Source organism: Stegastes partitus, unplaced genomic scaffold (genome assembly GCF_000690725.1).
Source record: "Stegastes partitus isolate 25-593 unplaced genomic scaffold, Stegastes_partitus-1.0.2 Scaffold460, whole genome shotgun sequence".
NCBI classification, from domain to species: domain Eukaryota; kingdom Metazoa; phylum Chordata; class Actinopteri; family Pomacentridae; genus Stegastes; species Stegastes partitus.
Window position 1 is genome coordinate 132,517 of NW_007578191.1, and position 23,393 is coordinate 155,909.

At 42.1% G+C, this 23,393-nt stretch overlaps 1 protein-coding gene across 1 annotated transcript in view; it reads right to left on the reverse strand.

Annotated features, from left to right (window-relative positions):
• The window catches only part of fbxl17 (F-box and leucine-rich repeat protein 17), a 224,888-nt gene that overhangs the window by 127,831 nt on the left and 73,664 nt on the right, over window positions 1-23,393 (reverse strand). The window contains exons 7-8 of the mRNA XM_008286602.1: window positions 15,203-15,310; window positions 2,128-2,258 (exon numbers count right to left, since the gene is read on the reverse strand). Coding sequence (XP_008284824.1) covers window positions 2,128-2,258; window positions 15,203-15,310 — 239 coding nt within the window. The remainder of the gene's footprint in view (window positions 1-2,127; window positions 2,259-15,202; window positions 15,311-23,393) is intronic.

Below are 23,393 nucleotides of genomic sequence, written 5' to 3' on the forward strand. Positions count from 1 at the left end.
GCTTCATTCATAAGCCAACAGCCCACCTACTGTACACACACACACACACACACACACGTCTAAGCTTTATCTCCCACACAGACTGCCGCACGCACGCACCATTTTAAATTCCAATATTCCCACAGGTGATCCAGACAAACTCAGTCTGACACACACACACACACACACACCTCCAGCCCCTGGACCAGTGCAGTAAATATCATTATGGAATCAATGCAGCTTTGAATCAATCGAGGTTGAACTTGTGTGTGCTTGTGTGTGTGTGTAGAGATGTGTGTGTGTGTGGAAAAGGGAAGAAGCTGATAACACAATGTGCTCCTGTGAGGATTTCACCAAACTCCATGTTTTTTGATTGAAAGGAGACGGGTAAGGTATTACCATAACCTTCCCACCACATGTCTGCTGTAAACTCAATAATGCAAGAATGATTTCACGCATGCACACACACACAAACACACACACACACACGCTAGCACACACAGTTTGCCTGCTGCACCCATTGTTGCTATGCCACATGGTACATTCAATATTGTGTTCACACTCCTAAGCCCGAGTGGGAGAGAGAAGCCTTAGCTGTAAATCAATAGATTAAATAGAAACATATGAATAAAACACCAGCTAATAAATAAAAGAGGAGATGGTTTACTCTTGCTGTCATATACAGTGCAGGCTCTCTCGACCATTTGAGAGAGAAAATGGGGGAAAAGAAAGAAAAGAAAGAAAAAAAAAGGTGAGAGAGCAGCAAGAAAAATGACCAGAGAGACAAAAAGTAAAGTTCTCGCTCTTTAAACTTGTGCTTTCAGGTCTTAAGTCGATCTTTTCCTGTGGTAATGTGCTTGTAGGAGGAGCAGATTTAACGCTTCATGTTTGGGTTCTTGTGTTTTTAAGATATTTTAAAGAAGAAGGGCCACAAAATACCATCACATGGCGCACTGTAGGTGTCAGTACGGGAACATGTGTGTGTCCATCTTTTGCTATTTGTGTAGTTTCCACAAGTTAATCACTTAACAGCCACGTGATTTCATAAAACGAACAACTGAGCTGATTCAACTAACAAACTAATTTAATAGCGTCTCTTGTTCGGCTGTTTCTGCGCAGATAAACGGAGGCATGTGGGGAACTCCAAAAGCAGCTCTTATCAAAGACAAAGGCAGATTTGTGATTTTCAGATACCAGAGATGTGATTATTATATTCCATTAATGCCTAACAGCTAGCCTCACATAAAAAAGAAAAAGACCACAAAAAAATAGGAATCAATGATTCTTTGTCAACTAAGACCATAATGAACCATTAGTCAGATCATTGACTGAGAGGAGACACAACTGTTTTATTATATGAGTAATGGCACAAATTAGCACTGGACTGCCATTTTTTCTTTTATTATGAACCTCTTTTTGTAGTTACATCAGCTGCTAACTCAGTTGGCTATCAACACATAGGGCGGCTCAGGTGGTAGAGCGGGTTGTCGGTTCGATCCCCGGCCCCTTCACAGTGTCCACACTGAACCCAAAGTTGCTCCCAATGGCGGGCAGCACCTTGCATGGCAGCTCTGTCGCCTGTATCTGAACCTATTGTGTACTTTTTCTTTGTTCATGGCAAATAAAAAAGAAAAACAAAAATAAAGATTATTACGTATTTATTCTAGTAGTGATGCACGATATTAAAATTTCTGGTCGATACCGATATCCGATATTATGATTTCTGATATCGCCGATAATTGATGTTACCGATGTCGATATTCAACAAAAAATGAGTAAGCACTTTGAGAACGTGACAACTATTCAAAAGAAGCCCATACCAAATTAGACCACATTCTTTATTACATAATAAAAATAAACATATTTTTCTAAGTGCAGCCCCTTCACAGTGTCCACACTGAACCCAAAGTTGCTCCCAATGGCGGGCAGCCCCTTGCATGGACGCTCTGTCGCCATTGGTGTATGAATGTGTGAGTGAATGGGTGAATGAGAAACACATTGTAAAGCATTTTGGATAAAAGCTCCACTTTACATTTTTATCCTCATCAGTTTCTCGTCTACCTAAATTGCCAGTGCTGAGTCGGCGATTGTTATGTTCGCCCTGAACCACAGCTGTAACACTTGACCTAAGAAACAAACTCAACGCACCTGTCGTTGATGCTCCAGTTGAGGCAGAGGTTGAGGGAGCTGAGGTTGCGACATTTCCTCACCACCTCCATCACCGTCTCGTTGTTGAGCTCCGAGATGTGCCGCAGATCCAGGACGCTCAGGTGACGTAGCTGCAAGAGGCGCAAACAAATGAAGGACTTAATCGCGTCAAGAGTCACACAAATAGGTGCAGCACAGACAGCCCAACAAGCCTTTAACAAAACAGAACACAACTTCCTCTGTGTTTGCAGAACGATCATTACTCCATGAAAGCATGTATGGTATACAAGGCCGCCGAATTACACGGGTGTTTTTGATGCATCCCTGAGGAATACGGGAAATGCATCTCCATATATTGAGTAAGCTTGCAGCCTGTAGAGAGAGAAAACATGCTGAATGCAGAATATAAAAACCAAACAAGGCAGATAAACGCCGCAAAATTGCTTGCCGTCACTGTTTACCATTCCGCACCCGTGCGCCTGGTGTGAGGGGTTATGAGCCAATATGAGCATTCACTTTCCTTCTTCCTTTCATCTCTCCCGACTTTCAATAATCCCACTTTCCGATCTGAATACCTTATAAGAGGGGGGTTTAGATTAATCCTCCAGTCGGAATCTCTACTTCCTCTACACACTCTTACAAACCCACACTGTTCCACGACGAGCTCGCTGAAATTAGCCGAGGCTTTTTCAAGTGACGGCGCAGGTGTATTTTTCCTCTAATACATCCTCAAAACTATTTAAGGCACAGGTGCGCTCACACACAAATATATATGCTCGCACACACACACACACACACACCAGGGATGCAAGATAATAGAGGTATGATATTCCGAGCAGCCGCCAGGGAGGCATAGAGGTAAATGTCATGGCCGAGGCTAAAGAGAAAACAAGCTTACAGTTGGTGTTAAGATCACTGAGCACTATTGTCGGCTCCATAGGTATGACATATACCGAGCAGCATGAAGACACATAGGGGGAATGGATAAGGACCAACGGCTCGCTGTGTGAAGTAAGCACACATGTAAACACTCTTCTCCGTCCCCACATACTGAGAATCACAACACAGACACGCCGACTGCGAGGGAAACACGGCAAGTGTGCAAAATGCTGCACTGCGCTGAGGGTAATAAAAAAAGGTTTTCAAAACCTTTACCTCCACCGAACCGCTCCATTTGTCTCTCTGTTCTTGTGAGGCCTGTGGCTTCTTTGTTTTTGTCACTGCTCAGAGAAAATTGGATCCACACCTCTGGTGATAAAAGGTCTACTTAGGCATGAAATAAACATGAAAAAGATTTTTTTTTGCAGCATATTCTCACCTATACTCTCAAGGTGCACTCACATACACTAATGAAATAAACATTAAACAGCTTGTGTGTGCAAAGACGGGTCAAGAATGCAGCTGTAATCATGGGGGACAGCCCAACTGACATGATAAACAATAGTATTTAATGAATGTGGGGGGGAAAGAGAAAGCTAAACCGTGTGCATCATCGTAGATCTTCATGCAAAAAGCATTCGCTAACACGCATAGACACCATAAACCAACACGTACACACAAACTGTCGTGTGCCCCTGTGGCCGGCGTTGGATCGAAGCGCTAAATTATTCATTCAGAATAAGGCTGATGTGTGTGTGTGTCTGCGTGCATGTGTGTGTTTGTATTGCTCGTGTTGCCGGGTCATAAATCTGCACGGCAAACTTCAAACCTGGATCCAGGCTAAGTGACCAGCGCCGCAAATATTCATAACAACGGACACGCACTCAGACTGTCAAAAGCATTACCATCAACAACAATCACATCCTCACACTGGCGCTCACACTCAGACGGTTATTTGCATTCAGCATTCACGGTTAATAAGCCTGAGGTCAATTTTAAAAAGCCCCGGCATCAAAAGTAGTATTTGTTCTCTGGATCTTCAAAAACTGCTTATGTCTGCTAAATAGAACTTCTACTACAACCAATGGGAAGTGTCCCATTGATGTGGATAGCCAATGGGAAATCAGGCCAAGCGTAGTGAGTTTTGATTGGCTGCGAGTGTAGCTAGGTTGAAGAAAAACTAAAAAATTTTAGCAGATGTCTGTGTGAAAGAGAAGAGAGAGACGGTCACGGCTCAGACTGTAACTTTTGTCGAGACATCTGCGAAAAAGAAAAAAAAAAAACCACTGCAGGAAAATAAATTCCCACAGATTAGCAGACATCTGTCAAAAAAGATATCCTCCAAATCCCTACAATGAGAAGTCTCGCAAAACACAAACCTCTCTCTCACTTAATAGGCAAAAAAAAAACCTCCCAGAATGTGACAGGCCGCAGTGGCAGTGTTTGCTTTCTCACAGATGACAGATAACCATAATTTGATTTAAAGGGGGGGGAAGGTTTTAATGCTTCCGATCTTATTTAATAACTTCCCCTCGTAATATAGGCTATTTTCTGCTCGCGTTGTCTCCGTGATTTGAGCATAAACAGGAACCAAAAACAAATAGAGGAGGAGGAGGAGAGCTTTGGGTAGAAATAAAGGAAAAGATAAAGAAAAGGGTCAAGCAAGAGAGAGAATAGAGGGGATTTGGTGAGGGGGGCTTGGGCAGGTTGCTCTCCTCGCTGGCTGAGGTCTGTAACCAGGCAGAGTTTGCCTCGTCTCCTCTGAGTTGGCAGCTACACCCGAATAATTATTCATGCCGTTCATAAAAAGTGTGAAACCTGCAAAATCCAGCTGCTCTGAGGCCAGTGGGCCGTCCACGCCCTCCCAACACACACAGAAAGAAAGAAAGCGGCGTGCACGGCGCTCATATGAATATTATATGTGCACACATGTTCAGGGTTGGAAAGCATCTAAAGAGAATAACTTCAAGTATTGTCTTTAAGTAGATTTTTAAAGATTGTGTGCTTCACTTGAGCCTTTTCTTTTATTTGAGAAGATTTCTGAAAAAGCTTTTATTATTATTGTTATAATTTCAGATTGTAATTTTATTCACAAATCATATAATCAGTTTATAAAAGCTGTAAGACTAGAAAATTTAAATACAATACTGCTAAAATATGAATGCATCACTAATACTGACCCAATAATTTAATACTATAAAATATTCTGCCTTGTGAGCATTTTTCTTTTTCATTTGTGTATTTTTACTCAAGCAAAAAAAACCTAAATGCAATCATTTTATGTCCAATAAAACCTTTTTGATTAAATATTATTGCTAGTTTTCGTTGCAAAATTAACTAAACACATATTTCACCACTGATCGAGATGCTGCAAATTTAACAAAATTATTATTATCAACAGTGATTCTGCTTCTAGAAATTTTGGTTTAATAAAAAAAATCTGTTATTTCAAGTTGTAAAATCTATGTATTTTATTTTTAATTAGCGTTTAATTCAATGGAGGAAAAAAAAACCAGCAAAAAAGGTATTTTAATTTGCTAAAATCAAGCTTAAAATTTTCATTTAAAAAAGAAAAGTAATTAGATTTTTTTTTAAGTATTCAAAAATTAATCCTTGTTTAATTCAAAAACCAATGTGTTAATAAAAAAAAACCACAGCAGTAGAAAATGACAAATCAAGCTTGACAAAATCACAGAAGTAAAAGTGGGTCTCCGTTTATAACAAATCGATTCATGTGTCATTTAATTGATCCGTTCAAATTAATAAGAAACACAAAACATTTACCAAAAGCCGGATGAGAAGACGGCTCTAAACCAAACACGTTTCTATATTAAAGAGGTTCTTTAATTCAGTCCACATGACCAGCCTGCTGAGCTCCAAGCAGTTTGGCTCTCGTCTGCTTCAATTAGAAGCGTCTCTCAAACAGCAAAAAATAAAGAGTCTGAATCAGAGGTCACGTACGAGACTCCACTTTAAATGGGAAAAAAAAAATAAAAGATATGCTTCAGCCCACCAGAGGCTGGAGTTCAGGATTTGAAGAGGCTGATTTGGCACTTTATTACATTAGAGTGCCAGACTATGGAGCTGTAACTACCTGCGCTGTTACCACATATATTTACACAACGTCAAGCGTCACCATGCCAGGCGGGAAGTGGAGGCCCGGTAGACCCCGTGCGGAGGATATGATGTCATGTTTGGAGCGCTGGCACAAAACAGCGTGAGTTCATGGCTGCAGCTGTCCATCAACCTCGGCGTCCCAGCTGACAAGCAGCTCGATGACATTTAAAAAAAAAAAAAAAGCCGCAGACAGAGCGAGCATTGTTTTAGCCCTAAATAGCCAACATGTTAAGATTTGGAAAATATGAGCTGCTGTTTCGCCGCTGTAGTAAATTTTATAACCGCTTCAAGATTTAGTATGTGAGCTTTGTCAATGAAAAATAGCTCCTACTGTGGGAAACGCGTGTAAGATCCACAGGAAAAGAAGAAGAAAAAAAAAAGCCTGCAAGCCTGAAAACTAACAGTCTTTAAATTCTCAGATCGGCCGAGAGGAGAAGAAACAAGTTTAAATCCTCTAAACAAAGCAGTCCGAAGTTTACCCAGTCACTTTGAAGTATATTCAAAGTCCTGCGAAAGAAGTCAAAGTCACAGGGCATTGTTGAGGTGTTTGCTCGGCTGTCTGCATGTGTTGGGAGACGGTGTGAGACAGGATGAGGCAGGGGCGCAAAGGTGGGACGAATGGCAGTGGTGTCACTAGGTGAATACAAGTGCGCACTCATGCATACACACTGGGTTTTTTTTTTTTTTCTCTCCCCCGCTCTCTCTCTCTCTCTCGCTCCATATCGAAGCATCCCAGACAGTTCAGTCAGACAGAAGAAAGCTGTGTCGAGACAATCCCTCTGCGGTAAGCCTAAATCATACGCAACACCCCCCTCCTGTTTCCAGACACACACCCAGAAAAACACATATAAACACATAGAGGCCCGAGCAGACAGACTGGTATGAATATTTGAAAAAGGACTGAGGCAAAAAAAAACTGGAAAGGCCATGGATCTGATATCACAAATACATTGTCTGCATCAGACATGGACCAGCGAGCTTATCCTTGTGTGTGTGTGTGTGTGTGTATATGTGTGTGTGTGTGTGTGGTTAACTCCTCTCTTTATCTGTCTTGTGCCCATCTACTGTCTATCACTTCTTTTCCCTCCCCTCACTTTCTGTTCCTCCCTTTCAGTCCCTAATCCTGCATGTGTTGGTCTTGATAACAAACTCAGTGGCGAGGAAAGGCTCAAGGAGATAGAGACCGTCGGTTTCTCTTCGGCGCGCCGAGTCAAATGACCATACAGGCGCTCACACACACACACAGAGAGAGAAACCGACGTGGCAGCGCCGGATGACAAGTCACAGCGCGGTGACACAAGTTGGGCCAATAATGAGACATGATATCCCTCCCTCCAGAGGTCAAAAACCTCTCTATCTCTGTCTGTCTCTGGGTTAAAAGTCTTACAGCCAAATGAATTATTCTTCAATTACTCTTGCAAGAGACGCACATCATCCTTAGGCTCTTCTCGGCTCATTATATTCATAAATCCCCCAATCTCCTCCATACAGCAGTCAAGAAAATTATTATTACAATTCTGACTCATTCTGCGACCCCCACAACCCCATTACCTTTCTTCCTCCAAATCCCCTCCGCTGCTTCGTTTCCCCTTTATCCTCTCCACCACCCCCTGAGACACAACACACACATGTACACACACACACACACATGTACACGCACACACACACTGTACATACACAAACACACACATACACTTACTTCTTGGTTTGTGTTGGGGGTTATCAGTTTGACACAGGGCACTCTGATTATGTATTTTCTGTGCTCCAGTCAGGGGGGGGAGGAAGTGGAGATAAGGGGCCAGCAGACTACAGCAAAGCCAGACACCACTCATCCTCGGTGGGGTGGCAGCGCTGGAGTGGAGGGTGTGAAGGTGACAGTGGGTGGAGACCTGTATCTGAACCTATTGTGTACTTTTTCTTTGTTCATGGCAAATAAAAAAGAAAATCAAAAATAAGGATTGTTATGTATTTATTCTAGTGGTGATGCACGATATTAAAATTTCTGGCCGATACCGATATCCGATATTATGATTTCTGATATCGCGATCACCAATATCACCGATGTCGATATTTAACAAAAAATGAGTAAGCACTGTGAGAACGTGACAATTATTCAAAAGAAGCCCATACCAAATTAGACCACATTCTTTACTATATAACAAAAATAAACATATTTTAACATATATAAAGTCCAGGACCATTTAAGTAAAAACATTTGTGAAATAGCAGCAATACCAAATGTAGAGACAAAGGCATTAATGTTAGACAATCTTTGTTAAAGCGATATATGGGAGAAAAACACTAATATCGGTCGATACCGATATTATGATTTCTGATATCGCGATAACCAATATTACCGATGTCGATATTCAACGAAAAATGAGTAAAAGTAAGCACTGTGAGAATGTGAATACTACTCAGAAGAAGTCAAATTAGACCACATTCTTTATTATATAACAAAAGTAAAACATATTTAAACATAACTGAACATATTTAAGTCCAGGACCACTTATGTAAAAACATTTGTGAAATAGCAGCAATATCAAATGTAGAGATGAGGGTGCTAATGTTAAAAAATCTTTGGTTTTTCACATCGACTAAATATGTTGTACCGATATATGGGGAAAACCACTAATATCGGCCGATACCAATATTAAGATTTCTGATATCGCCGATAACCGATATCACCGATGTCGATATTCAACAAAAAATGAGTAAGCACTGTGAGAACATGACAACTATTCAAAAGAAGCCTATACCAATACCTATTCCACATACTTTATTACGTAACAAAATAAACATATTTTAACATATTTAAGTCCACGACCACTTAAGTAAAAACATTTTTGAAATAGCAGCAATATCAAACATAGAGACGAAGGCGCTAATACTAGACAATCATTGGTTTTTCACATCAACTAAATATGTTATAACTATATATGGGAAAAACCAAAATATCAGCCGATGCCGATGTGGTCGCCGAATTACCCTAGTTGTAAAGGCAATTTAAGCTAAGAAGGCAGCGAGTGCAAACTGCTCCGCTAAGCCACCACGATAGATAGAACATATGACTCTGGTTATGAAATTAAATAGCTTCCCTGTCATAAACCAGACTGTTTTATTTGCTCATAAACACACAGAGAGAATGAGGTATTACCCACGGTCCAATTCTGTCAAATTTAGAGAGCATTTATCAAGAGGTCCTAACTTTTTTTTTTTTTTTTTCCCTCAAGAAGAACAACAAAACCACTGGAGCAGCACGGCTGAATTAATCTACAAGGCCCCAAATTAAGACCAGAAACATCCAAGTTCTGCACATCACAGAGACAACACATAGCTATTACAGTCTCCAAATATACGTCTTTTCATCTCTGACACATTCCTCAACGCTCCCTCCATTTGTTATGTCTTTGGCCTCTTCGCTTTCTCCCGAGGGTGGGAACTTTCACACACATAAAAAAAAAAAAAAAAGGCATTTTGAGGCCCACAGTGTCTTAGGGCAGTGATAGGCTGATGTATGAGGAGGGGCATTGTGGGTAGGCATGACAAGCAAAAGGAAAGCCATCAGTGGGACATCTAAGGCTGGGGGAATGAAGGCTCTCTGGCACCCAGAGCTGCTCTCAAACACTGGCTCTCTGATAGAGCCGACCTTGGACTTAATCACTACCAGAAGAAAAGAGCACCGCTTGACAGGAAGATGGAGAGACAAAGAGAAAGTGTGGATGTGTGTGTGTGCTGCGAAACAGAGAGAGAGAGAAAAAAAAAAAGATAGACACACAAACCGCATGAGTAAAAGAAAGAGAGATACATATAGAAGGTGACAAAGACCAAAAGCAGAAAGAGATTGAACAGAGAAAGAGACATAAACAGGTTCAAAGAGTTGTATAATGACTCCAGTTTTTTTTCAGAGCCAGGTAACAGCAAAGTGCAACGGAGGCTGTCAGAGCAGCAGTGGGACGCCATAGAAACTACTGTATGTATCCTGAAGTACACACAAATCCATTACCTCAAAGGTGCACACAAACACACACACACTCGCGTCTGAAGAGCAGGGGTTACACTCAAGCTGTCTGAGTGAAGCCTTCCACCCTTTTAATAACGCCAAACGCCTACACACACACACACCGGTATATACACACACTACATCTATTGTGCTTCCACCTCTGTGGCTTGTCACAGGCTCGACTAACCCTTTGAAACAGAATTAGGAGAGCGATTAATCTCATACAGATCCACGCGAGCACATACAGTATGTAGAAGGTTCTCAAATTAGCTGCCGAGGGAGAGCGCAAAAAAAAAAATCACAGAAAGCTCCGGGACACCCACAAGGCCTCGGTCCCCCCAGACGTTCTGTATCCATTACACGGCCCTGGGATGTGACAAGAGTCATCAATAACGCTATTAATAACGTCAAAAGCTCACAGACAACTTGGAGCTTCAGTATAAACACCGACCATAAATACAAATTTACAGCACATCTCCGGCAAAGTGACACGCGAGAACCACATCAGAGCCGCATCTGCTCTTGAAATCGTCAGTTTTTTTTGTTCCCGACGTTTGAAGCTGCGTGTAACGCTCAACTCGCAGGCCAGTAAGAAACGTGTCGGGGCTTGTTCTCAATTAGGAGGCTTTACACTCTCTGCCAGCAGTCATCTTGACTTTGTCTTTTAGTTATTAACAACATCATCATTTATCAAACGGCGTCTGGCTGCAAATATTGGGTTGTGCCGCACGTCATGGAGGAGCAGCGGAGCTCCAGTAGGACCGAAACGCTGCAAAACCATTAGAGGAGCATAAATGCAACAGCTTCACAGTTACTCCACGGACCATCTGCATCAAACTTGTCGCCGTGGGTGGCCTATTTCTACCATCAGCTCACTTGATTAAGAAAATACGAATTCGATTGATTTCCTCGTGCACTAATTTGTGAGAAGTCAGAATAAAAAAAAAAAGAAAAAAAAAGACCATCAATCTGAAACGAGTGTGTGTCATATGAGTGAAGTTAATAAAAGTAATGGATTTTTTAATCTTTTTCTTTTTTTCTAGCATTGAGGGGGTTGGGAAGATTATCAGAGAAAGCGAGAGAGAGAGGGCGATCAGGGAAGAAAAGAAGTGGGAGGGAGTGTGCAATAATCGAACAAGAGAGGAGGGCTGCAGTCCTGGAATCGCATGCAGGTCCACGGAGTCATCAGAAATGCAACGATTCCAAAAGTGAGAATATGATTTTCAATCGACACTGGATGGGCCCAAGTGGGAATCAATGAGAGGAGGAATCAACTGCTAAACGAGATAATTACTGTCAGAGATTATAGAGGGATGGAGAGAGGAAGAGGCGGAGAGACGGAGAGGCGAGAAGAGGCAGACAGAAAGAGATGAATCGCACAAAATGACGACTGAAGTGACAGAAACAAAAGAGACAGATTATTGGATTTCCACATGGATGTGGTTTAAATGTTATCTTTGAAACGTTTCCATCTCATCACGGTTCATTTATTACGATCACAGCAGTGCTTAAACTTAAAGCTATCTTCAAAAAAGAAAATTGTGGCAATCATTTTGATTGGATTCAATTTAAAGCTATCATTATTACAGCAACTGATGTGAGCCCTGCAAATAATAATAAACCTCATGCAAATATCATCAAATCTTCACCTGATTCGGATGCTCTCAGTCCATTAAATGGTCCCGATGAGCAAATATCATTCCCTCACATATGGGCCAACAGGGACACCTTCTAGTCGGCTCAGTAGACAAGTTGTCGTATATTCTAATCATTAACAAACAGAAAGTAACTCCAACAATGTCGGCGACCTCTTGAAGTCATGTGAATAACCTGCAAAGTCTCCAGTAGAGTCAGCCATATGGAAACACACAAAATGGGGTCTTGTAGCATCAAATCAAATCAAATCAAATCAAATCCAGTTTGTCATTTTGCTGTACATAGACAGCAGTACAGGCAAGATGAGAAAGTGTTTCTTCGGGATCATTTAATTAGCAAATTTTGCAGAACGCACGTCTGGGATAGGCAAGACACTAAACGTTCACTCTCGCTGTCGCCTGAAGGGGGCGTAGCATCCATGCGTGCTGCCATTAATTATGCTTTTAATTATTATTAAGCATGTGTTGAACTTAGCAGGATGTATTTAAACCAAAGCCATGATCCTTTTGTAAACTTAAACAAACAGTTTTGGGAACTAAACTTAAACAGTTTTGCCACCTAAACTTAACCAATGAGTTTAGGCACTTAAATTTAACCAAACAGTTTTGGCGCCTAAACTTAATGAAAAAAATTTTGATGCCTGAACTTAATTAAGTTGTTTTGATGCCCAAGCAGTAGTTTTGGCCCCTAATCTTAACCAAGTAGTTTAGGTACTGAAATTTAACCAAATACTTTTGGCACTTAAAGTTAGTCAACTACTGTTGCTGCCTAAACCTAATGAAATAGTTTTCCCGCCAAAGCAGTTTTGCCACCTAACATGATTCAAGTAATTTTGGCGCCTAAAATGATTCAAGTAATTAAGGCACCTAAACTGAACCAAGTAGTTTAGGTACTGAAACTTAACCAAATACTTTTGGCACCTAAACTTAATCAAATACTGTTGCCGCCTAAACCTAAAAAAAAAGTTTTCCCGCCAAAGTCGTTTTGGTGCCTAAAATGAATCAAGTAATTATGGCACGTAAACTTAACCAAGTAGTTTAGGTACTGAAACTTAATCAAATACTTTTGGTAATTAAAGTCAATCAAATACTGTTGCTGCCCAAACTTACTGACAGTTTTCCCGCCAAAGTAGTTTTGCCACCTAAAATGAATCAAGTAGTTTTGGCACCTAAAATGATTCAAGTAATTATGGCATCTAAGCTTAACCAAGTAGTTTAGGTACTGAAACTTAACCAAATACTTTTGGTAATTAAAGTCAATCAAATACTGTTGCTGTCTAAATTTACTGACAGTTTTCCCGCCGAAGCAGTTTTGCCGCCTAAAATGAATCAAGTAGTTTTGCCGCCTAAAATGATTCAAGTAATTATGGCACTTAAACTTCTTGAAAATGTCAGTAAACACCAAATTAACAACAACAGGTAAAAGTCAAAGTCAAAACAAGAATTAAATCAGATAATTATTCTGTAAAAGTCAAGAACAGGATCCTAACTTGAGTCACCGACTTACGCCTCCACCAGCACCTCCAACATCCAAACGTGGACTTTTGTTCCAGTTTGTAAGAGCCAAATTGCGGCTCAAATTAAATTAAATGGGGTGATAACTGAGCGCCATTAAATAGAGTGATAACACGCCTGCTGAGCCCATATGTATGGGAATGATATGCACTGATAATAAACATTTAAAGGGATGACAGCATACAAAACAGGTGAAATCCTTCAGTGCCAAGAAAGGCTGCTGTCAAATTTTGAATTAATTAAAGATGTTCTCTCAGTGAAAGATGTTTACAGGATGTTTTAGGGTGGTAGCAATAAATGTTTAGAAATTTAAAAAGACAAAATGGCCAATTTAGTTTTTTTATTTACAAAACAAGTGTGGTTCTACTAACATGTGACCACTTTACTGGTGTCATTCTCACTTTGTTTTCAGTGTGTTTGGGTTAAGTTAACGTACTAAAGAAGCGTGTTGAGGCTGAAGGATCACTGTATTTCTGAGATAGGAAGCAGCAGCAACACAACAAGGAACAGCAACCGGGAAAAAAATCTCACCACAGCTGTTCTGGAGCTACAGTCGTCCTCAAAAAATACAGTTGTCAAACGCTGTTTCCGACGTCAAGAATATTCTGTGTTTATTTCAAGCCGACGTTGTCAAGAAGTCTGTAAAAATCCAGCATTTCCATGACAACTGGGCAAACTCCATCTGCCGAGACGCGTCGTGATACAGTCGAACTGTCAAATGAAAAACGCGCGTGCCCTGTTTAAACCTTTTACCCTTGATAAAAAAGATGGAAGGGAAAGAAGAAAAAAAAAAAACTCGTGAGACAAATCTGCATCTTCAAAAAAATAAATAAATATCATCAGAATTATGAACTTGTTCACCTGAACTCCTAAAACTTCACCTTGGTTAATACTGTAATAAATAATAATGAGGTGTGCTAGACTGTGTGTGTGTGTGTGTGTGTGTGTGGGCGGATGTGTATGCGTCCACCTCCAGGTCTGCTAATGCTGTTATGACTGGCTGGCTTCATTACTGTCTGTCTACAACACCATGGCCAAGGTCAGTGGAGGCTGCAGAGATGATAGGGGGCCAAAACCATGAGCACAAATTAATCTGCTGTTTAATCTAATAATGCAGCGTGGCATCGGGTGCCTCAGTCCTATTAACACAACTGTAATTGCATTTGAGGAGGAATGGGAGCACACAGGTCCACAGAGGTATGTGCACGCTCAAGTGTACGACCGAGTACATCAGACACAAATCGAATTGTATTACACAAGCTACACATGGGTGTGGACATGCCGCGCACACCCACACATAGGTGAACACGCGTTCTGGATGGGTGTTACTTTGGGAAAAAGGAAATAAATGAGAAGAAAAAACAAGGTGCAGTAGTTTTGCTGCTGGTGAATTTGATTCCAAGCAATCACCGTGTGAGCGCATGTGTGTCCATGTTTATATGGCATGGAGCGTCTTTAAGCACGGAGCCCTGCTCATTAGCATGGTAATATCCAAACAGCAGGGTGTAGTCAGAACAGCAGCGTATTATTAGGATTCATCTCATTAGGCTTTCATGAGATTTAAAAGTTAACACGAAATAACTTCAAAACTAAGTCTGAGATAAAACACACACAGCGAGTTTACTCTCCCAAAGTTAAATTCGCCCGCCCCCGGAGACGATGAATGGCCCCGCGGCAGCACCGAGAAGTGGCCCAAAGTAACAGGATTAGACACAAGAACTTCTGTTGACATTTACTGATAATTGCCGCACAAAAAAAGTGAAACTGAAATTAACCTTCTTTTAACTGAGACCGCAGGAGGCGTCTTCAATTTTTACTGTAAGTAAACACGCGGTTGGAGTCCGTAAGATGGGTCACGACTGAGGATTGGAGGTAATACACGGTAACCCAAGTCACGGAGACTTACCGCGGTGAGATGGATGACTCCCTGAGAGGTCACAGGGCATCCCATGAAGCCAACGAACTGCAGCTCGGGACAATTCTCCGCCACGGCTCGCACAGACTGATCAGTGACCTGCACAGGAGAACAGAACAGAGGGGAAGAAGAGAGAGGTTACATTCATGGTCCAGGTTGGAAAACTTTTTATTGTCGTAGTTAAAATATTTGAAAGATTCATTCATTCATATTTTCTGAAGAAATACATGACAACAATGGTGAGAAAAAAAAAAACCCAGGAAAGCCTTTCTGTTCTTCCCTGGACAGTTGGCAGCAGCTAAAGTGGATTTTTTTTGCCAGGAATAAATGAGTTATTAATAAATAAATATCTCTATTAAGAGTGTTTTTCAAAGCTAACGGAGAAGCGCTGTCAGATTGAAACCTTAAACTCGAGCGTTGCTGGCGTGTTTTGTGTTGATCAACAACAGAGGAAGAGGAACGAGAGGAGGAGGAGGAGGACCACAGAAGGAGAGGAGGCGGAGGAGGATAACTGACAAAACAGCCCAGAGTGTCTGCCAAGCGGCGTGGGCGTCGACTTATGACGGATGGACAGCTCCCCATCATTCACCCGGCCCGTCTACTAACAGCTCATAATGGATCAGAGATCAATAGCCGAGCCGAACGCTTCCACCCGCTTCCACTGTAGTCATCAATACGGCTATTGATAGCAACTTCACCTCCTTCGCCGCACTCAACCCTGCAACAATACGTGGGAGATTGTTTGTCCTCTCCGTGGGCTTCCTCAGCACTTCCTCAAAATTCTTCCATCATCAATCACAGAAGACAAAGGGAGACGAGGAGGAGAGCGACAGACGAGGGGAGAGCCAAAGGAAACAAAGGAAAAACAAACATCAAAGATCATTAGAGAGCAAGAATCCAGCTTTCTAGGTATCCCTGTCAAATATCTACAGTATTTCCCCAAAAAAAGCGAGTCAGGCGCGCATACCGTCGAGTACATTCAAACAGCAAACCTCTCCTTATCGGTTGTCAAAGTGTCCTGAAATCTAAGCCTAACATGCTTTGAAAAAGGAGGAAAATGTATTACTGAAGCTTCATTTTTAATATAAACTACTGGGAGTGAAAGAAACAACTAATGAGAAGACGGCTCAAGAGACGCACTGTGGGCTACTACTTTACATCAACACTGTCAGCCAATGGTAGACGCTCAAAGCAGACTTTTATCAACCATGATGAGAGCATTAAAATTATATGAGGAACTGTACAAAAGACGCCTGAGTTTACTGATTTGTACAGCTAAAGAACATATCTCAAATTTGCGATTATTTACAGAAGCTCATCACACATTCAGAAGAACTCCCGCAGCAGCATATATAGCGCGAGCCCTGATCTCAACGTCGTCGAGTCAGACACGAAAAGACAGACGACACTGAGACAGCCTAAATCCACACAACAACTGTGTCAAGTTCTCTAGGCCGCCTTGACAAACCTACCTGCCAAGTTCCTTTAAAAAATGCATGTCAGACAACTGGTGCTGTTTTAAAAAGGCAACCGAATGTTTAGTTTGATTTAGATCCGTCCTGTTTGCTGCACTTAAATTCAGCCCGATAGAGGAGAAGACGATTCGTGCCGTCGTTTTTGAATGCATCACAACTTTAATTCTGCACAGTGTTATGCATGTGTTGGAGGATTTGTACATTTGTCCCGCTTCAGGATGAGCAAACTACAACCACACCACTCTCCAGATTGCTTAACATTTTCTCAACCTCTAATCACACCTGTGCCGCCCGAACGCCGCCTCTCTCCCTCTTTTTTTCTCCGTCATCCCCCTCCCTCCCCTCCTACCTTAAAGGATACCGAGTCGAGGCAGAAGAAGATGGAAACCCCACGGAGACGGCGAGCGGAAAAGAGAAATCGCGAAAAAGAAAGAACAAGGCGTCCATTTGTCTTTCACCGAGTCACATGCTAAGCGTGGTCTCTCACCTTATCAGCGAGGAGCCAAAGTGCTCGTAAAGTGCAAAACGCTTCATAAAGCAGTGACGGCACCTGTGATTTCCCGTCACAGGTGAGTAGCAGAAATAAGTGTTAAGAATGTAATTTAACACTGACCACGGCCATTCAGAAGGAGTAAACCTCTAGTTTAATGACTTTAAATATAGTTTTTTTTGGTTAGCTCTTCTACTCTGACGGACAACTTTGAGTAGAAAGAAAAACCCGAGGGCCCCTGATGTTTTCTATTATGCTTTAGCTCTGCTCCATGCATGTCAGTTGGGTGGTCCTTCCATTTCTGGTCCAGACAGAAATATCTCAAAAAACTACTAAATTTGTACATTTTTATTTTATGGAATATCATAAAAGCCAGTAGATGGACTGGCACGAAATACAACTTCACACAGACGTCGCTACAAGCTTCCCAGACAGCTCGGTGAGGGTTTTGTGATCTCTTGCCTTTTTTCCTTAGAAATGTTTAACAACCACTGGAAGGGCTGCTATAAAAATGAACTGATTATCCTCTGACTTTTCATCAAAGTGCCACCATCAGGACCAAATACCTGCAAAACTAATAATAACTGAAAATAACAATCCTCAACTGCGCTTCGTATGTGTGATATTTAGTAAACGCCCCGACAAGCAGGGATGCAGATGTAGCACGTCTCAATACATCGTGTGTCCAAAAATACCAGGATGTTGCTTCATCTTGCAGTATATACATTTCACAAATATCTGAGCGAGATGGTCAAAGCTTAAGGTGCATATCATGATGAAAAAGTAAGTGCACTGCAACATACTTTGCGAGGACAGCTGCAGTGAAAGAAAAAAGTATTTTAAACACAGGGTGAGATGGTGAGCATCTGCCCAACCATAGCACGCAGGGTCTGTCACTCTGTGCGTGTTAGCATGTGTAAATTAGCATTTTGCTTAAACCACCAGTGTGCCGACAGCGTCACGGACATGCTAATGTGGCTTTAGGGTTCTCAGGGTGTGTCCTCTTGCACTGAGGTCAAGTTCAGAAATGAGGATTTTCTAAAGATGAAGTTCGTTCTGACGACAGTTTTTGCAAAACTGAAATATAAGCTCCAAAATCGCTTCAAAAGGACAAAGAAGATTTGACAAAACAACCGTCTGAACATAAATAAACCCAAAAACTTCCATTTTTACTTTGCTGCAAGTGAAAGTAATTTAAATTTGGCTTATTATTTAATAAACACAAGGAGGATTCTAATAGACCTAGAGTATTTTATTTAAAAGTAACCTTCAACCCAGCGTCTTTTTATTTTTTTGGGAGTTCAAAATGTTTTTGTTGCCTACAGAAACACAATTTAGTTTTCTCTGCAGCACTTCATTGATTTCAGAAATGCAACACACTGTAGTTTTTCATACATAGCATAAAGGTTTTGTGGCTCCCTGTGTTTTCTTTTCTGTGGGAAACGGATCCAAATGGCTCTTTGAGTGTTTAAGGTTGCCAAGATATCAATAAAGGAGTGCTATGGTGGTCAGCGTGGGGACCAGGCTGGGCTGATGTTGAGAAAATAGCAGGTCGTGAAAGACTTCCTCCTTCCTGTGTCTGTATTTTAACTCTTTAACAAAACAAAAAAAAGAGCAACCCGGACACAGTTGTGTATACAAGTTGTACTACTTCACTGTACTTGCTAGCTTTGTACAGAGCACAGTTTTTTTTGTTTTTTTTTTAGAGCAATCAATAACTGGATGCCCCTTAAAATTCCATGCCTCAGGTTTGGACCCACCACCGCTCGCTGCAGTCAGAAAAGATTAACCGAAGGTGAGTCAGCGCTCCCACTTCGGAGACACTGATGCATATGGAACCTGATCTGCAGGGCCAGGTGGAGATATATGGGGGGGTAGGGGGGAGGGAGAGTAGAGCAGAGTTGTCTTTTTGAGTATGAAACTTGAAAAAAATAATAATTATATATATATATATATAAACCTCCAGAAGGACCGGTGTGAGCTGAGCAGCTGGCAGGTGAAGTGAGCTCCCCCGACATGGCCTCTGCCAAAAAACCATCAAGGAAAACATTTTCAGGTTGAGTACCAGCAAAATCAAAAAACTGCACACCACCATGATCCCTAAATCAGAACCGTCTGCGAAAGAAGCAAAGGAATCACAGCAGACGCCACCTCCAGACTGTCTTTCATACCGGCAGTTGTGTTGCAAGAGTGTGTGGGTGCAGTTCGAGAGAGAGAAAGTGTGTGTGTGTGTGTGTGTGTGTGTGTGTGTGTGTGTGTGTGTGTGTGTGGACGCAGAGGAGACAAAAAGAAAGAGAGCAGGTTACACATCTACAGTAACTCTCAGCAGGTGAGAAGGGAGACAGAGGAGAAAAAAGTAAAATCCCACCAGAGCAGAACAGGCCAGGAGGGCATGTACCGTATCAGATTAAGCCCGTGTATGTGAATGTGAGTGTGTGTGTGTGTGTGTGTGTGTGTGTGTGTGTGCGCCGCCGCTGTGTATGTGAGTAAGACCATATGGGTTTGTAACTTAGATTTGTCTCCAACCCACAAACACAAAAAAACCCATCCCAAATTTCTCTTTGCTTCAACCCCCCTCCTCCTCTCTCCTCCTCCTCCTCCTCCTTCAACCTTTCATGGACTTTGGTTTAAAAACATGAAAAGAGCCATGGCAGGGCTTTGGAGAAGAAGTGGCTAGCCAAGAGAGGCCTTAAAGCCTTTTAGAAGGGATCTAGTTTAATGGTCTCTGGGTGAAGGAGGTAAGGAAAGCAGGAAAAAAACACACAGTGAGCTGGAATGGTGGAAATGCTGCAGTCATAAAGATAGCCTTTGTGTGTGTGTGTTTTAAAGAGCTGGAAGGTAATTGTTGAGAGTGCTGTGGTAGCAAAAAAAAAAAAAGGAGGTAGTGCTGTACATGAGTGTGTGGTTTTCGTCCGGCCCATCTGTTCTTTTCAAAATGCTGGGGCAGCACCCATGGGCCGACTTCTCATCCAATAAGGGCATTTAAGCTTGTCAATATCGTCTATCATACAACTCGTTTGACTCCCATCGCAGAGAAATGGAAACGGGAGAAAGACCAGAGCCGCTCATTCCCCCCGTTTAAAGCTAGCCGATCCTTACCAACAAAAAAAACAACACCGCTTCCTCACATCGTTAACTGTGTTCTCTATTTTAATGCCTCCCTTTGTACGTATTGCACAAACGCGCGGCAATGGCGGGGAGTCAGCTGTCATTTGTCGATGTTTGAAACTCTGATAATGATACACAGACAGAAATAAACACATTCATCCCACACATGCACATTAAAAAAAGTAAAAAATCTAGAGAAGTCTTCTTTGATTATCAGCTCGGTTTTAGTCAGACCTCCCGTTCTGCTGCACCACAGCACCAAACCTACAGTAAGAAAGAGACCAGTGCATTCAGCTTATGAGCATTTTACAGATTGCTTGCGAAACAAACAAAAGCATCATTCGGTTAAGTCAAAAAAAACTCAACTCATCTAGTGTTTTTAGATTTTAAAAGCTGTTTTCTTCCCCCGTTTCTTGCTATGTGCAAGAAATATGCTTCTCAGCGTCGTGGACCGATATCAACAAGCTATTGAGAAGACGCCCACCTGATAACCCAGAGCGCCTTCCTTGACACTTAGCGCTCTGTTTTCATTGAAGCGCAACTATCATCAGAAGCAGCACTCCGACTGGTTATTTCCTGACCTTGAATTATTTTTTTTTTTTTCGCTTTGTGCATCTGCGTGGTATTTTCGGTGGCCGGCAACAGAGCGCACGGCGTAAAGGTGGGAGGTTCATTTAAATGAGGCAGCAAAAAAAAAAAAAAAACACACACCGCCAGGCCGCTTTACACCGCATGAAAAGCTTCTTCCTTCTGTTCGGTAAATCCCTGCAACCATGCGAAGGCAGCAGGACAGATACTTGATAAATCTCGGCCCTTTGATTTGAGGAGTGGCGCACCGGAGCGCGGAGCCATTATGCACGACCTTCCGTTGTCTTTGTTAAATCTTCAGTCCTGCCTCCTATCAAACTTTCTTTTTTTGTAGTATTTCATGCTGGAAAAAATCAGCAGCATTTTTGATTATTTCATATTTTATTTATTTATACGATCACTGTACAAGTTAAATAAAAACCCACTTAGTGCGCCTCTGGCTGGGTATTTGTCATTATGTGGGTTCGGGTCATGCCGTTCTGCCCCAGAAGAGCAATAATATGATTTCCTGGAAAAGCTTCGTTCCATTTGTTAAGCTGCCATCAGTGGTTGAGACATGTCGGAGCGAGGACACCGGCGATGTGACCGGCTAAGAATGATTATTTCATTGATTACGACACCCTCCGGTTTACATTCAACTTCAGCCGACTCTTCTGCACGTTGCACTTAAGCGCATTAACCGAAATAGCTGATGTGCTTCGGAGCCGCCCACACGGTCGCACCGTTAAACCAGGAGGGCCTACGGGTGTGTGTTTCCTGCATTGTTAAAACAAGAGGCTCCACCGGTGGGGGTGTGTAGCTTCAGCTTCCGGTGAAAGCTCATCAGATGCTAAAACACGGGAGGTTCATAAGGTTTTACAACTCCAGGAAAGTTACCGTAGCAGCTATTATTTTATTCTTTCCATCGCAATGGTGAAGCAGAAATTAGAAATGTTCACGAGTTTGCAGAGTAAATCTATCAGACATCTGCGTATCCGGTTGCCCGCCGCAGCACCTCACCGGATGACGCTGCATTGCATTTGAATAAGTTAAGGCAGGTTCTTCTGCCAGACGACTTGTGGTTTTTGGATAACTCTGTGACGGCAACCCCACTGAGCCAACACAGCTGTCCCTTTCAGATGAATGAGGGGGCTACATTTTTCACACAGTGCTGCTGTCTGTCTGATCACGGCCTTATGCTCAAGATCATATTGGAACAGGTTTGTTTTTTTTCTCTTTTCTTTCTTGAGACAGGTTAACAGACACGATTCAAGTGTGTAAACGTTCTTGAGGAGTTGCTAATTAGCGGCTAATTGTAAGAACGTCCATCCATCCATCATCTATACACCGCTTCACGAGGGTCATGGGGGGCTGGAGTCTATCCCAGGTGACTCAGGGCGAAGGCAGAGGACACCTGGACAGGTAACCAGTCCTGAGAGATGGACAACCAAGCACGCTCACATTCACACCTACGGACAATTTAGAATCACCAATTAACCTCAACATGTTTTTGGACTGTGTGGGAGGAAGAACCCGGAGAGAACCCAAGCTGCACGGGGAGAACATGCAAACTCCATGCAGAAAGATCCCGGGTGTCCTCACCGGGACGTGAACCGGCGACCTTCTAGCTGTGAGGCATTAATGCTAACCAACTGCAGCCCTTTGTAAGAATGTTGTAAATCAAAATCAGTTCAGCAAAGGAAGAAAAACTGCAGTCACAAGGCAAACATGAGGGAAACTTAAAAGCTATAGTATTCAGGTTTGGAGAATGGTATCACCTCTCAGAGGACTTGTGACAGCGCAGCCTGATGCTCAGCCTAATAATAGATCGGAGCTTTATTTAATAGGAATACTGGGCTTCCACAAAAATGTTCACTCAACATTTCCCATCACAGCAGCCCCATAAAAACTCCTGGAAAAAAAAAATCATTAAGTCTTGTTTGGACCGCACTCATACGATAAAGTTACTCAAACTCCGCACAAAGCCCCAATCAAAGGCCACTGAATATGATGATTTCTTTATGAAAGTGTTCTGCTACCGAAGTACGCTGTGCAATTTTACGGATTTCCAATATTGCCCATAAACAAGGACACCAACTGCAGGCCTGCGAGGTACAAATTGGAGTGAGATGGTTTTCATCAAAGTTCTGTTCTTTCCAAGGTAATCAGTTTCTCCATAAATACTCTCTTAGGGGTGATACTGCAGTGGGTTCATCACAACCTTGGAATACGCACACACACACACCGATTCAGACGCACACTCGTAAATCCACGTACGCACGCATACACACAGCAAACTTTGTCTCGATTTTAAAGAGCTCAGATGGGCTGTATTGACACGAAGGACTGGTGATCTGGCAAAAAATCTAAATGAATACTTATCATCCTCTGTAATATCCGATGCCTGGAGACAAAAGCAACACGGAAAGTCATAAAGTTTTACTACAGCGAGGGAGAGTCTCTTTACTGCGCTGATGAGCAGGCACTGCAAAGCTAAGTGCAGGGTGGTTCACTTGGAGCTGTGCAACTATATTGATCTGCA